This window comes from Archocentrus centrarchus, chromosome 18, assembly GCF_007364275.1.
Source record: "Archocentrus centrarchus isolate MPI-CPG fArcCen1 chromosome 18, fArcCen1, whole genome shotgun sequence".
In the NCBI taxonomy this organism is placed as follows: Eukaryota; Metazoa; Chordata; class Actinopteri; order Cichliformes; family Cichlidae; genus Archocentrus; species Archocentrus centrarchus.
This window is the reverse complement of record NC_044363.1, coordinates 16,477,253-16,492,819: the sequence shown is the minus strand read 5'-3', so window position 1 is coordinate 16,492,819 and position 15,567 is coordinate 16,477,253. Positions and strand designations below refer to the sequence as shown.

Here is a 15,567-nt window from a genome sequence, read left to right as displayed (position 1 = left end):
GGAACACCAACCAGCAGAGTCAGGCAGAACATAAATGAGTGAATAAATAACTGCACATAACACAAATATCTTTTGGATTAGTGTATGAAAGAAAAAATATTGGAATGTTGTATTTTTAAGTGAGCCAATATCGGCATTGTTAGCCTTAAAACTCCTGTATGGGTCGGGGTCTAGTAGGCCTAGAAGGTTATTGGCTGAGCCATCAGCTGATGTGCTTTGGCGCTAAGATCAGCGGTTACCTTCTGGTCTCAATGCGGGCTGAGACTGACTGTGCGACCACCCTGAACTATCACAATCTGAAGTTAAAACAGTAATTTTTCTTGCTTCTCCTGAGAGAGCACAAGTGGTGGAAAGTGGCAACATAAGGACAGTAAGTGGGAGGAAAGATCATGTTCTCCCAGACAGACCACTGGGAATAAACATTTAGAAAAGCAACTCTAAGATTTATCAGGAAGCCAGAAAACACCAACATCCTCGTGCCCTTCACCACTGTACTCTGACACAGCAGTATCATTTAGAGGTAGTCGTGACAAATGTTTGACTCCCACACACACACGGGCATGTGCACATGCGCACGCACACACACACACACACACACACACACACACACACACACACACACACACACACACACACACACACACACACACACACACACACCTCTCATCTTTCCCCCTTTTGAGCGAGGGGAAAGATTATGGCAGCACAAACACTCCCATTGAGCTACTTCAAAATTGCGCTGCAACAGCTCTCCAAGTAAAAACGATTGTAAGTGCAGGTGTGTGTGTGTGTTTGGGTGGGTGTAGATGTGGGTGTTCATAAAGTGTGTGTGAAGCATCACTTCTATCATGACCCACTCATTTCTAGAGGTTTAAAAATAAGAATCTACTGTATGTCAGCGGCTGCTTGTAAAATTTCCGACCTTTTAAATTTATTGTTCCTGTGGTTACAGCTGAGAAATCGTTTACTTGTTGCCTTGTTTGCTGCTCTTTTGTGTTTTTGAACATGTAGTGCTGAGAATTACGTAATTTTTTTTTTTTTTTTTTGGCTATTATGAGCGTCTGTGTGCCTTTGGCTTCTAACAGCATCTCAAAGTCGCAACCCTGTAATTGACATGAACAATAAAGTCACTTTTTTTTTTTTCAAAAGATGTGATTCAGCTGGCCAATTAGAGTAAAGAGCCAACAGAAAGAAGCATCCATGTGAAGAATATGTCACCATGCAAGGCACAGTAATAATAATGCTCCTTTGTCCCTTTCTGTTGAATAGAGAATAAAGCTTTTCAGTCTTTGTAGTCAAAATGTCTTGCAACTCCAAACAGAAAATTAGAGTAGGTGCAGGAGGGAGGGTTTCAGACTTTGTAATGTGAGGACCGTTTAATTTGTAACTCTTCGTTTTTGTGCTACAGAAGAGCAGAATCAACCGTGTGTTTCTCCTTTCAGCAAGCAACAAAAAAAAATTAAATCTGAAAAAAAAAGAAAGTCTGAGAATATTTCACTTGTTACTGTTGCTCAAAAAAAGCATATTGTTTTATGGGCTCTTAGATCCCGTGATCTTTATTTTTTTAACCATGTGTTTTGAGAAAATTAATGAACCAACTGAAACAGGACTGGAAGCTGCCAAAGAAAAGAGGATTTTAAAGTTCAGGTCTAAATTTCCTCTTAAGATAAAAATTAAGATGGTATCTTTTGCCAATGGTTGGTCCTGGGCCGAAGGCCAAGATAAGTGTGTCCTAATGTGTTTGTGTTGATTTCAGATCCATGTGACGGAGCGTGGCGAGCTGGTGCGGCAGGGCGAGCTGACGGTGTGCAGTGGAACTCGGAGGAAGCGGGCGGGCGTGAGGAACGTTTTCCTTTATCAGCACGTCGTAATCTTCACCAAACAGAAGAGTCCCAGCCCGGGACGCACCGCCTACAGTTACAAACACAGCATCAAGGTGCACAGCTGACACGCACGCGCACAATTTATTTTTTTCACCATCTCAAGCGCTTTGTGTTTGCAGAGTTATCTGTAAAATCTGCTTTCTGTATTGATTCTGTTGAAAACCAAGTAAAGTTGAGGCACTTACACTTCCAAAGTTTTTTGGCTCTTTTACGCTTCTTCATTCAGACAAGTGAGATGGGTCTGACTCAGAGTGTCGGTGAAGAGGGAGTGAAGTTTGAGGTGTGGGTCCGACAGGCTCCGAGGACCAGAGACTGCATCACCCTGCAAGCACGTGACAGGGAAGACCGAGAGACCTGGACTCATGACATTGCCCATCTGCTGTGGACACATGCCATCAACAACACAGGTACAAATGACCTTAACTGCTGAGGATCAACTCAGTATTCCTTAAACAACTTACTATTCACATAAAACTTTTTGGAGTTTGAGCTAATAAAGGGAAATTGTGCTAATTTTCACTTTAATGTGAATCTTTGGCAAGAACGGCCCACATTTGAGTTGCATAGTGTATAGTGTCGCCTCCATAGCAGGAATAAAATATACATTTGTCACACTTACATGTTTCAAATCATCAAACTAATATTTCTTTTAATGTTAGACAAAGATAACCTAAATAAATACAAAATACAGTTTTTAAATGATCTATTAAGGGAAAAAAGTTTTCCAATTCTACTTGGCCCTGTATGAAAAAGTCATCACCCCCTTGTTAAATAATGAATTTACTGTGATTAACTGCATTTTTTGGCAAGCTGCACCCAGGCCTGATTACTGCCAGACCTGTTGGATCAAGACATCACTTAAATAGAACCTGTCTGACAAAGTGAAGCAGGCTAAAAGACCTCAAAAGCAACACATCATGCCACGATCTAAAGAAACAGCTGATAAAAGTCAGTGACATCTATCAGTCTGGAAATTGTTACAAAGCCATTTCTAAGGCTTTGGGACTCCAGTGAACCACAGTGAGAGCCATTAACCACACATGGAGAAAACCTGGAACAGTGGTGAACCTTCCCAGGAGTGGCCGACCTGCCAAAATTACTCCAAGAGCGCACCGACGACTCATCCCAGATGAGAATCCAGAACAGCATCTAACATCTAGAACACCATCGGGAGGAATTAGAGCAGAGACTGTGAGCCAGGCCTCACAAATGCACTTCTGGAAGAATGGTCAGAAAATTCTCATAAACACACTCTTAAATCTTGTGGAAAGCCTTCCCAGAAGAGTTGTAGTTTTTACAGCTGCAAAAGGTTGGCCGACATCACGTTAAACCCCATGGATTAAGAAGGGGATGTTTCATATGTGCGTGAAGACAGACGAGCAGATACTTTTGGCAACATGGTGTATCTGAAGGGAGGAGTTTTCATAGAGAGCATGTAAAAATATCCCCGCCGGCCCAGTTTGTTCCTTGATTTTCCGAAAAAACAGGGAAGTGTCGGCTGTTATGTGTCTCCCTTTACCCATCAAGCCTTCAATCTCAGCATTGCTTCCTGCCATCGGCTTAGATTATAGTTTCAACCTGAATACGTTGCTCTACATCTTCCTTAAAGGAAGGACTGGTACACTTTTAGGTGTGGTTACCTGCTGTTCAAATGGCATTGTTTTCATAAACACAATATTCTGAGCTGCACCTATTTAATGCTGTAAAATAAAACTGATGATTTTCTATAAATTTGCCTTAGATGAGGTAAATATTAAATTACTTTTCCGCCTTTGCCCTCCCAGAGTTGTGTTTGAAGGAGTCCCTCTGTATGGGAGTTTCCAGTAAGCTTCTGCTGGATGCAACAGGAACTCCAGTCTCAGAGCTGGACTCCATCTACAGTCTGACTGACAGAAGTAAGTTTATGTAATGTATTTTGATTTCTGTCCTTTGTTGTGAAACTGAACTTGGCTACAGCAGGATCTCTAACATTAAAAACTGAACATGTGATCTAGCAGAGGATGTTATATATGAGTTGGGTACACTGCGTAGTGTCAGCCACGCTGTTCCACATCTCACCTCACAGATAAAGAAAGTTGAAACCGTTTTTCAGTACAAACCGTGTCCTCAGGAATTCGCCCAGTTTTATGCGACCATATTGGATTACTGGATTGTTTGAATTTGCTTTCTGAGCTTTAAGTGATGTGGCCCTGAGATTACAGATAGGAAAGAAAACGGGTCCTGGGTGTATCTCCCCATGTGACAAGGTAATAATATGGTACATGTTTTTTTTTTGTTTTTTTTTTCCAATCTTGTGCCCCTGGGCTTCTCTATGAATTTTTGATATTTGTCTCACACTGAGAAATTTTGAAGAGCAGTGACATGCCTGCAGAGAATATATGGCACAGTCAAAAAGCTCAACTGTGGAAACACATTTTCCTTCTGCTATGATCAAATCCCATCACAACCTTCACTGCTGTGTCTGCCTTAAACTGTTTTCAAAGAAGACACGCAACAGTGACACAAACTGTCTTACTTACATAAACAAAATGTGCAGCCTAGCGCTTACAGAGGCGCATTATTGAAACGGTTATGGCAGATTCATATAGTCTTTGTTGTATTTGTCCTGATTATGTATTGAGCTGGGCAAAAATCTAGTTCATTATGCCACTAAGGCCTAGGAACAACAAAAATGTGAAGGTGCTCAATTATAAGCAGAAGTCCCAGATTCATTTTTCTTTCTTAGAAGTGACAACATTTTAATATTGTATTTTTTTCTACTACTCAATATGAAAGAGGTTGCTCAACTTTTTGAGGCCAAGGATCCCTTACAGGGAAGAAAATTTTCCAAGGAAAATTTTTGTGTCAGATGGGCTGGTCTATTTCTGAAAATGCTGATCTACTGCGATTTTCCCGTACAACTATCACCAGGGTTTACAGAGAGTGGTCCAAAAAAGAAAAAATATCTCGCAGGTCTCTGGGTGAAAATCAGAGGAGAATGGCCAGACTGCTTTGAGCTGATAGGAAGGCAACAGTAACTCAAAGAACCACTCGATACAAGTAAGGTATGCAGAAGAGCACCTCTGTATGCACAAAATGTGGAACCTTGAAGCAGATGGGCTACAGCAATAGAAGACCACATCGGGTTCCACTCCTGTAAGCTAAGAACAAGAAACAAGAGGCTGCAATTTGAGTGAACTCACCAAAACTGGAATACTGAAGACTGGAAAAATGTTGCCTGGTCTGATGATTCTTGATTTCTGCTGCAACATTCGGATGGTAGGGTCAGAATTTGGTATAAATAACATGGATCCATGCTGCCTTGTATCAACAGTTGAAGCGATGGTGGTGGTGGTGGTGTAATGGTGTGGGGGATATTTTCTTGGCACACTTTGGGCCCCTTAGTACCAAGTGAGCGTTTTTTTAAACACCACAGCTTACCTGAGGATTGTTGCTGACCTTGTTCACCCCTTTATGACCACAGTGTTCACATCTTCTTCTGATGGCTGCTTCCAGCAGGATAAAGAACCATGTCACAAAGCTCAAATCATCTTAAACTGGTTTCTTAAGCATGACAGTTAGTTCACTGTGCTCAAATGGCCTCCACAGTCACCAGATCTCAATCCAGTAGACCAGTAGGGATGTGGTGGAACAGGAGATTCTCATCATGGATGTGCAGCCAGCAAATCTGCAGCAGCTGTGTGATGCTATTGTGTCAGTGTGGATCAAAATGACTGAGGAATGTTTCCAGCACCTTGTTGAATTAAGGCAGTTCTGAAGGCAAAAAGGGGCACAATGTTCAATTATCAAACGTTCAATTTAGAGAATTCTAAGTGCATGAAGGACAAACGCTTAGAGACAGTGGATGCATACAGTGTAATTAACAACAGACTCATACAGTAGCACGCTGCTGCATGCACATCACAAACTGAATGCTACTAAATTATATTTCATTCCAAACTGGATTTTTGTGGATACACAAACTTACATATAAAACATTCAAATCATGACACATAATCTAAAGCGCAGCTCTTTAGATTCCAGGCCCGTTAGTGTCTCCAAGAGCCGTTGTTGTCTCAGAGCCAAAGTGATTTCCCATTCATGGCCCAGTGTAATGCACATACTGCTCACCAGGTGTCTCATTGAGTACAGCAGTTCAGGATTTCAATGCATGAATTGTCCTCTGGGACAGAACACAGTGCTAGAAATTCATTGAACAGGCTGGGGAAAATGCCATCTCACTCTGACTCCTCTGTCTTTGTTTCTCACATACATGCTCCCCATCTATTTTTAGTTTCAGGAAAGCATTATAACAGATTTTAAAGCTGTAAACATGCATGGGGTTAATGGCAAATACTCCATGCGTGTATATTTTGTTTAAATGCAGGAATTTATTATTAATATTTGTACTGCAACTAGCAAATCTGCTTGCTTTAACTGTGTCTGGCATATACCTCTGTCACACACCGGTGCTCTCTCTTTCTGTTCCTTTCAGTCCACAGTAGTTGTTCAGACTCCTCTTCTGTTGGGAGTCAGAAGGAGGGGGGCTCTCCGGCGTCTGGGAGGGACCCCAGGAGAAGCTCTGGATCAACAAGCTGCGCGCAGGTGGGCTAAAAGTATACATGTGTAAGGCACCCAAAAGATAACATGTCCCCAAGGTGAATGAAAGTGGTTTTTATTTGCAGAAATTACTCAACACTTCACAAGTGTGTTAATGTAGATGTGAAGTGAGAAATGTGGTCTTCTGTTCACTGGAAATGAGAGAGAGCCTCTTTTTCACTGTCAGAAGGTTTTCTAGAACCTTTTTAGGAATGGGAGCTATGCTGCAAAAAGTCCCTTTCTGACAGCTCAGGGTTTAGTTTGCAGTGCTAAATATGGTTAAAGGCAACCCTTTAAACTTCTACAAACATGACTTTGTCATTAGTAACAAGATGTTAGCCATAAACACCCACATGGTTCAGTTTCTCTTTCGCGTATTTCCTTTAATCTGTGGACTACTGCTGGCTGAAGACATACAAATTACTCCAGCTCAAAGATTTTTATTTCCAAGTATTTTTATTTTAAATTCTTTTGCAGACAGTACAGAGGTGTAGAGGGAATGACGTGCAGTGAGAGACTGTATTTAAAAGATGAACATGGCTGCCTGGTCTGCATTCTCTCTAATCATAAGCAGGATGACTCCTGGTTTTAAAAATAACTCTGACTGTATAGAAACATGAGAAAATGACCCTACTTTCATTTGTTTTATGACCTCTGTCACCATTCTCCTGATGAGTTTGTGGTCTAAATGGCTAGTTTCCGTCCTTATTTAACTTGAGTTCTAAATTCAAGTAAAATAGATGATAAACCAGGCTGTGACTACTTGTGATTGACAAGTCACTACCAGGGTTATAATAGTTTTGGATTTTACATTATAGTTTAGTTTTAGTTAGTTTTTACTTTTTTTTCTTTAATTCAGTTAGTTTTAATTAGTTTTCAGAGTGGTTTTGCTCGTTTTTATTAGTTTTTATTTTTGGTTTCATGCTTAGTTTTAGTTAGTTTCAGTTAGTTTCAGTATTAGTTTTAGTATTTTCATACCTAATCAGGTGCAAGATTTAAGGCGCAAAAGTGACTATTGTGTAATGAAAACTTGACAAAAGATACAGTTTAAAGAAATATATTCAACAACCAACTGTTCACAAGACATGCTAAATGTGTGTAATATTAAGGACACACATGAACATCAACAGGGAGAAACAAAGAAAAACATGAACTCCCAAACTCAATAAATTCTACAATAAACTCCACAATAAACTTCAGCATCAGTGCAGCAGATTAATAACGCCTACATGTGGTGTTTGACAAAAACAAACTCTTTGAAGGAGTCAAAGCTCAAATCCAGCTGCATCCTGATGTTCTCACCACCTGAAGCTGCTTCTGTTTTGGAGCTAGCTTGGTTAGATGCTGCTAATTAAACCTGCAGGGTCTTTGCGGCCTCTGTACATAGCCTACGGAACTTGCCGACCTCATGTCCACATTTATGCTTGTGTAGCTGGATTGTGTGTGTTAATTACCTTGTGGTCGTGTGCAGGTGTTTGTACTCAAAGAACCTCCATACGGGACTCTGCCGCTTTCTCGGCAGACCGCAGCTATTACTTTGCGGACCAGCGCGGTGAGCGCACGCACATGCGCACTCACACAGTTGTCCTGTGGCGCTCCCAGCTTAAACTCGGAGAGCGGAAACAATGATTTCATATCAATCCACAAGGCTTAAAAAAAAAAAAAAACAAGTAAATGAAAGTCAGCTTATCGATAATTGCAGTTAGTTTTAGTTAGTTTTGTAAACTCGCAATTCAGTTTTAATTAGTTATCGTTTTTTCCTTTTAATTATAGTTTTTATTTATTTCAGTTAACGACAATGTTTTTTCAATTTCAGTTTTCGTTATTTCGTTCGTTTTCGTTAACTATAATAACCCTGGTCACTACAGTGTGATTGTGCAGTGTCCCTGAGATCTGTCTCTTGCTTGTGACATGTGGTTTCAAAAGAAAAACAAGATGATGGTGATGTTTTGCTAAAGGCTTTAATATGTGTGTGTGTGTGTGTGTGTGTGTGTGTGTGTGTGTGTGTGTGTGTGTGTGTGTGTGTGTGTGTGTGTGTGTGTGTGTGTGTGTGTGTGTGTGTGTGTATATATAATTTTTATTTTAATTTTTTTTATTTATTTTTTTTTAAGTGATTTTGAGCAATAGTTCTCCAGGCTTTCTGATGGTCTTTCAGTCCAGTCCTTGTACCTGACCTTTTACAGAGGAATGTGTTGATTGATTTATTTATTAATTTTGGTAAGCCATTTAACACTGACTCATGAATTATTCAAGCATTAAAAGGAACCCAACTCAAGGGCTGAACCAGTGTTGTCTACACATAACAGACGACTTAGCAAAGAACCCATTTTAAATAGTATCTTTAGGCACTTTGTTACTAGCAGTCTGTCACAAAAACGCATAATTTGTTCCCATTTCTTTAGATGAATCTATGAAAAATACAGAAGATAACACATTCTGACAGGCATAAAATTGTATTTTTGCACCAACAATGTGATTCCCAAAGAGCTATTAGCTGAAAACTTGGCATATGAGGAAACTGTACAAAAGAAGAGGTCAAAAGAAGAAGTGTGAGGCCTAAAAAAACTTTCTCAAGCTGGTGAAAAGTGTCTGAAAGTCATGACCTTAAGAAACAGGAGAAACTCCAGCAAAGACCTGACACAGGATCTGATGGATCAGGGGTGAGCAAACTACGGCCTGTGGGCCACAGCCGGCCCATTGGTCTTTTTAATCCAGCCCGCTGAAGATTGGTACAGAATTGCCCAAATCAAATCATATCATAATTATGACTGATGTCGAGGATTCTGAGAATTGCTGCAACAAAACTAACACCAGACTTCGATGCACTGGCAAAAAAACAACACTGTTCCCACTAAAAGTAAATGTAGGTATTAACACTGTAATGCCTTTTTTAAGTTTATGTTTGATATTATGCATCTGGTGCTGTCAAATTTCAAATAGTCAATGTGGCCCCAGAGCCAAAAACTTTGCCCACCCCTGTGATAGATGCATCTACTGTTCACTGAAGCCTCATCAGAAGTGGTCTCAGTGGAAGGGTGGCTGTCAGGAATCCATTCTTAAGGAAGGGAAACAGGAAGAAAAGGCTGACGTATGCCACATTACACAAGAACTGGACTGAAAATCAAAGGCAACAGGTCTGATGGCGTGATGATTTAAAATTTTTGGAACAATTATCATCAGTCTGTACAGAGGAAGTTAGGAGTCTACAGCCATCAGTAAAACACGGTGGAGGTTCTGTCATGGTTTGGGCTGCATTTCAGAAAATGATGTTGGAGATCTTGTCAAAATTCATAGAATTATGAATGTAGAAAAATAGACTTTGACCTACCATGCAATACCATCTGGAAAACATCTGATTGGCAACAGCTTTGTTTTTCTGCCTGACAATGTTCCAAATACACTGTCAGTGCAGTAAAAGCAAACCTCGATAGAAAAACACACAGTGGAACACTGATTGGCCTTCCCAGAGCCCGGACCTCAACATTATTGAAACAGTGTGGGATCATTTTTACAGAGAACTGAACTGAACAAAAGGCAGCCCAACATCCAAAGAAGAGCTTTGAATGTCCTCCAAGAAGCCTGGAGAACTATTCCTGACGACTACCTAGAGAAATTACATGAAAGCTGCCAAGAGAGTTCAGACTGTGCTGAAGATAAAGGTGGTCACACCAAACTTTGCCTTTCAAGCTCGTTAGAATTGTACAAACTCTGTTTTTGCCTTATATGCTGTACTGTACTTGCTCTTATTTCCCTTTTTCCTAGCAAAATATACTTTTGCACAGTACTGTATGTATTTTGGATGAAACTGTCAGCCATTTATACGTAACAGTGGGGATATTGTGAAAAAAGTAATCCAGTTACACTGAGCTGATTTGTATTAACAAAGGCATCTTTTCAACAGTTAAAGCATTTCTATATGTTTGTAAAGTGAAAACACTGTGCATGCATATAGCTATAAGCAAACAGCAATACCTGCCTGCCATCACCATGGTAGAGTTTAAATGAATTTGCTCAGTGTGCGCACACACACACACACACACAAGCGCGCACACACATTTTCACAATCTCCTTATCTAGCAAACAGAATATGACAGATTAGCAAACAGACAGCGCTGGGAACAGATTGACAGACAGACGGACACACGCAGCCCAAACAGATAGGGCAAACACGCAGACAGCGATATGCACATATTCAACAACAGAGGGAGGATTTGCCGCTTGTGCACGAGTGCGCGCACATTTTAGCGTGTACGCACGCTTAAGCGCAGAATGTAAAAATGTGACTGTTTCTTCCTCCTCAGAGTCAGTCTCCCTCTACAGCTGTGTGACTGTCATCTCAATAAGAGTAAGTTCACTCTGTTTATCACATGTTCCTTTCATGTTTTTTTCTCACACTGCTGGTGCTCTCTTTACAGCTGCTGCTCATGTCGCTGCATCCCCACATTGCTCACTTTTTACTCATTCTTTAGTCTGAGGATTTAAACATTGATTTGTGTCATTCTTAATATTTTCTGTTCCTTTTCGTTTCTTCTTCTCTTTCTGGCCCTTCAATCAGAAACTGGACCTTGGACTTTTTTTTGAAGCTTTTAAACATCTCTGTTTCACCTCTGGGCGAACCAAACTGGACTTTGAGGAGGATGAAGACAAAAGAGGGACCCCCTCCTCGGCCACCCACCCTTTTGAACTTCTCCCACATGCTTTCTCCCCTTCCCCTTTTTCCCTGTTCATCGCTTTAAAATAAATAAAATGCCAGCAGATTAAGCGGAGCAGCACAGCACTGCTTTTCTCCATTTTAAAACCTCCCAGCTCTGATATGACCCCCCACCAAAGAAAATCTGCATCCAAAAAGGATCAAAACTGTCCTGTTTAAATCATGACAAGCACCAGCGGGGCTCTCTGCGCTCCGCCATTTTGGATCTGCCAGTCTCAGTTGCTGGCAGAGTCATTGACACCAAAGGCACTTCAGCCACACAGTGCGGCCATTGTCTGCCCCACGGCTCCCCACTAGGCCAAACCACTTGGTCTGAACCACTGACTGCCTAGGCTGGCTGACTGTACGCATCACATGCTCCAGCATCTGATAATAAACAGGAAGTAATATGCAGGGCGTAAATCCACTGTTGGATTGCAGATTTAGAATGTATTATGTTCTTTATCATTTTCATAACGCAGAATGGAGTACTGTACGCTTTTTTTTCCCTCCCCTGCCAGTGTAAAAATGCGCAGCATAGCCTAGGTGCGATTGCATCTATGTAAATTAAGCAAGGGTGGTGCAAGCATACACACACGCTCACATTCACACACACAATGTCCCTCAAACACATGCAGTCACTCTTATTGTTATAAGACAGTGGAGCACTGTTCACATTCTCATGCCCGCACACTCGCTGTGACCAGTTTAGAGCCTGGTACAGTGGCATCAACGACAGGCAAGGTTACATCTGAAACACATGCCGTAAGCTTTGCCTTGATGAAGAACAGGAAGGATTTACAGCATCATATATGACTGCTATAGTGTTTGTTTAAGCTAACATGTTTTTATTAACAGTGACCACGATTTAAAGGCAAAATGGTATTTAGTCGTCTTTACAGTGTAACTTAAATCAGCAACATTTTGGTGCCTGAAAATGTTCTCCAATGTACTGAAGAACATTTTAACATAAGATGCCATATTCTTAATGCCAAAGGTATAAAATGGGTGACTGTGCAATGGTGATTTCTGTAGATTTAGCATAGGCCTTCCTCATTGAAATGCTGTCTCCATGAAATGGAGAAAGTTGGGCCTGTTCATTGGGTTACTTTGTGGTTTTACTGCTTCTGTTCTTGTGGCCAGAAGATACGAACAACATCTAATTCTTTTAATAGAAATAATTTAATCTAATTTAACATTAGAGTTTGGAAAATCTTGCTAAAATTGAGATTCCTTGGGAGTGTATTTATGTTCCCAGGGTCCTATATTTGGCAATTCCATATTATTTTAACTCATGTCAGCCCTCCTGTTCTGTTTGGGCTTAACCCACATCATGTTAAGTACATTTGGGATCCCATTATATTCTGGGAAGCTGATGAACAAAGAACTCTGGGAACATAGTATGACCCTGTTTTCTTTATCCTGAATTTTAAAGGTACATTGTCTACAGTAAGACTGAAAATGGGAGAAAATCTAGACTCAGTGTGCCTAAAAACACTGACAGCACAGCTAAGCTTTATATTGTATGTGCTCATGCATTCATGCAGGAATTTCCTAAACTGGGAAGTCAAAGAAGACGTGCTGTATTTTCTTGCTAAGGGTATTAAAATATGTTCCAATATAATACCAACAGCAACAACAATGCTTTTCCTGACCTTTTACAAGGGTTACTGCTAATAAGTAACTTTTCTATCTAATTTGGGTCATTATGTGGGTAGAAAGATGTTAGTTGATAGGGGCAAAAATGCAAGTTATGAAACTGCACCATTAATCAAAATGTTCCTACCATCAACCAAATATTTTCCTTTATTGGCCATGTTTTACTTCTGTTTTTTTTTTTCTGCTGTTAGCTCAGTAACAGCTAAAATAAAAATTTAAGCCATCTCAATACTGAGATAGCACTGTTAAGGTTAATTTGTTGCTGGCCTTGCTAGTTAAGCATTTTGAGAATTCACTTTCAACCAGCTGGTTGAAAGTGTTCTTTTTCTTTACAGCAACTGTCGGGTGATTAGCTTAACTTAGCATAAAGACTGTAAATTAAGGGAAGTAGCGAGCATAGCTTTGTCTGCAGGTGCAACTATTGCTAAAGGTAGGCTTCAGGTGTCAGATGTTTTGATAAAACAAAGGAACAAGTAATATTGCATTAATATGGTGGCTTACTGTTTCCCTTTGTTTTCAGTCCTTGGGCTAAGGTCAGCTACCTGCTGCTAGTTATAGCTTTGTATTCAATAAGGATGTTTGTGGTGACTAATTTACTAGTTGTTTAAACAAGAGAAATATATTGGCTAAAAAAATGTTTTGTGTGTACTCTAGGAGCTATTGGAAACCACTAATCATGTTCAGCATTAATCAGATCATGTTTTAAATGTCTCTGAAATGTGTGGAGAGTTACTCTGTGTATAAACTTTTAAAAAAAAAACACACAATGTCAGATTAGTTTACAGAGTCTGGCTAATTCCTGCAGTGCTATCAGCAGTAGCCTTGGTTTCTTCCAGGCTGGCATCCACACCCTGGTGGCGAATATGGTTAAACATCACTTAACATTGGTTAAACAAATACTTTAGGAATCTGTCAAAAATGTGTTTAAAAGTAGAAAATATATTGTTATTTAGGAGGCAAATAACAAACTGAATTCACATTTTTATCCCTAAATTTGAGAAGGCACACTGGACTTCTCTGAGAAGTCAGAAATTAAGCAAGCATAACATCCAGCCACCACTAAAATTCATTTTTCCTTTCAGAAATACAAGTAAATGACTATAATTTAGCACCTTAAAAAAAAAGTGTTATTCTATTTTTGTGCTTTTTCTGTAAAACAGTAAATTTGAAAATGGATAACAACAATAATTATATTTCACAAAAAAAAAAAAATACTAATTTTGATTACTGATGGACTGGTTAGGGCAGCTGTGGCATAAACCTCACATTGGGTGGTATTTTATTATTTTTATTTATTTATTCTTTTTTTTTAAACATCAAAGCATTACAGAACTATGGTTTTACTTTCCAACTTCACAGAAGTTGTGCATAGAGGGATGCAGCCATCCATCCGAGCTGCAGTCCCAGGTAGTGGCCAGTTGCGTCGTAACATCTTTGAACCAGTAACTACTGTTTAACATTGATAAAATAAGAATAATACGTTTAACCAACTAGTATTTCTGGCACAGCAACATATAGTCAACCAGTTTTGCAGATCCCTGGTATTTAACATACATGCTTGAGAAATCAAGTTAATCATCTTATCTAATTTGCAGCATTAAGTTTCTTCTCTACAATCCCACATTTTCCCTCTAAGATATCAAACCTCAAAACTAACAGAACGAGAGATAAAACTAACTTCCACTTCCTGTACTGCTCTGTGGTGACTTGTTGCTAGAGGGCCCATGAACAGAAATGCTGTCACAGTGCTGACTTGTGTTCTCACTCTCTGAACATGAAATGAATTATAAGGAAACATCCAAAAAAGATGTACAAGATATGCAGAACTCAACATTTTATCTTATGGTGCGGCCCCGAAAAGGTTTCAGGATTTCACAGTGTTGTTCATGTTTTATGGCAGCAAGTATGCAGGGCAGTAAAACCAACAAGCATGCATTCAGTGGTTTGACTGGTTAGCATGTGTATCAAACAATACTGTGCTTAAGGTACAATATGAAACCGGCAGGTATCGAAAACCGGCAGCAGCGGGAGGTCAAGCTCATGTCTGCAGACAGCAGCAGCAGCAGCAGCAGCGGTTTGTTACTGTTATCAGATTTAGCACGTTTCATATCTGCATCCAAATTCAAAAATTGCAAATGGCTATTGAGCTGTTTCTGAATCAATATGTAATTTGTTGGCTCGGAGAAGTCTGTACACTTCATAGCCTTTAGCTGTTTGGTACATTGCATTATATTGGAAGCAATGTAATGAACACCATCTTTCATTCCTGCTGCAGCATAAATTGTCATATGCAGAATCTCTCACTTTTGTATGTCAGTATTAATGTATAGAAACTTTTCTCTTTTTCTTTTTGTATGGAACACTTTGCCTGATGTTTACATTTTTGGAAGCAACGTGGAATGTTTGACATGCATGTTATGCTTACTTGAGTTTTTTTTTTTTTTTTTGGTTACTTTTAACTTTACTGTGTTGAAATAAAACTGGATTAAAGTTCCAAGCCTCACAGAAAGGATTTGAGGAGCGGGGTGGGTGGTTGTGCTTGAACCCTGTTGCAGGTCTAACCTCAAAATGAGGCCTGTAACCTTGTAACCCCAAACTTGCTGTAATGAGTGTGGGGTCTCCTCTGAAAGCCAGCTGTGCTGCTGCCTCACAAAACCCAGAATGATTAGATAACTACAGTGCAGCGCCATATCAAATAGTTCCAGGGATCAAATTCTCTAAAGGAGGCAGGGCAGTTTGAGAGCATGAGTGTGTGTC

The 15,567-nt window shown here is 40.0% G+C and overlaps 1 protein-coding gene across 1 annotated transcript in view; it reads left to right on the top strand.

The window, feature by feature from the left end:
• arhgef40 (Rho guanine nucleotide exchange factor (GEF) 40) overlaps window positions 1–15,234 on the top strand; it is a 53,534-nt gene extending 38,300 nt beyond the window's left edge. The window contains exons 22-27 of the mRNA XM_030754015.1: window positions 1,757–1,936; window positions 2,110–2,290; window positions 3,668–3,778; window positions 6,358–6,467; window positions 10,763–10,806; window positions 11,017–15,234. Of these exons, the coding sequence (XP_030609875.1) occupies window positions 1,757–1,936; window positions 2,110–2,290; window positions 3,668–3,778; window positions 6,358–6,467; window positions 10,763–10,789 (609 nt within the window). The 3' untranslated portion in view covers window positions 10,790–10,806; window positions 11,017–15,234. The remainder of the gene's footprint in view (window positions 1–1,756; window positions 1,937–2,109; window positions 2,291–3,667; window positions 3,779–6,357; window positions 6,468–10,762; window positions 10,807–11,016) is intronic.
• The last annotated feature ends 333 nt before the right edge of the window (window positions 15,235–15,567 follow it).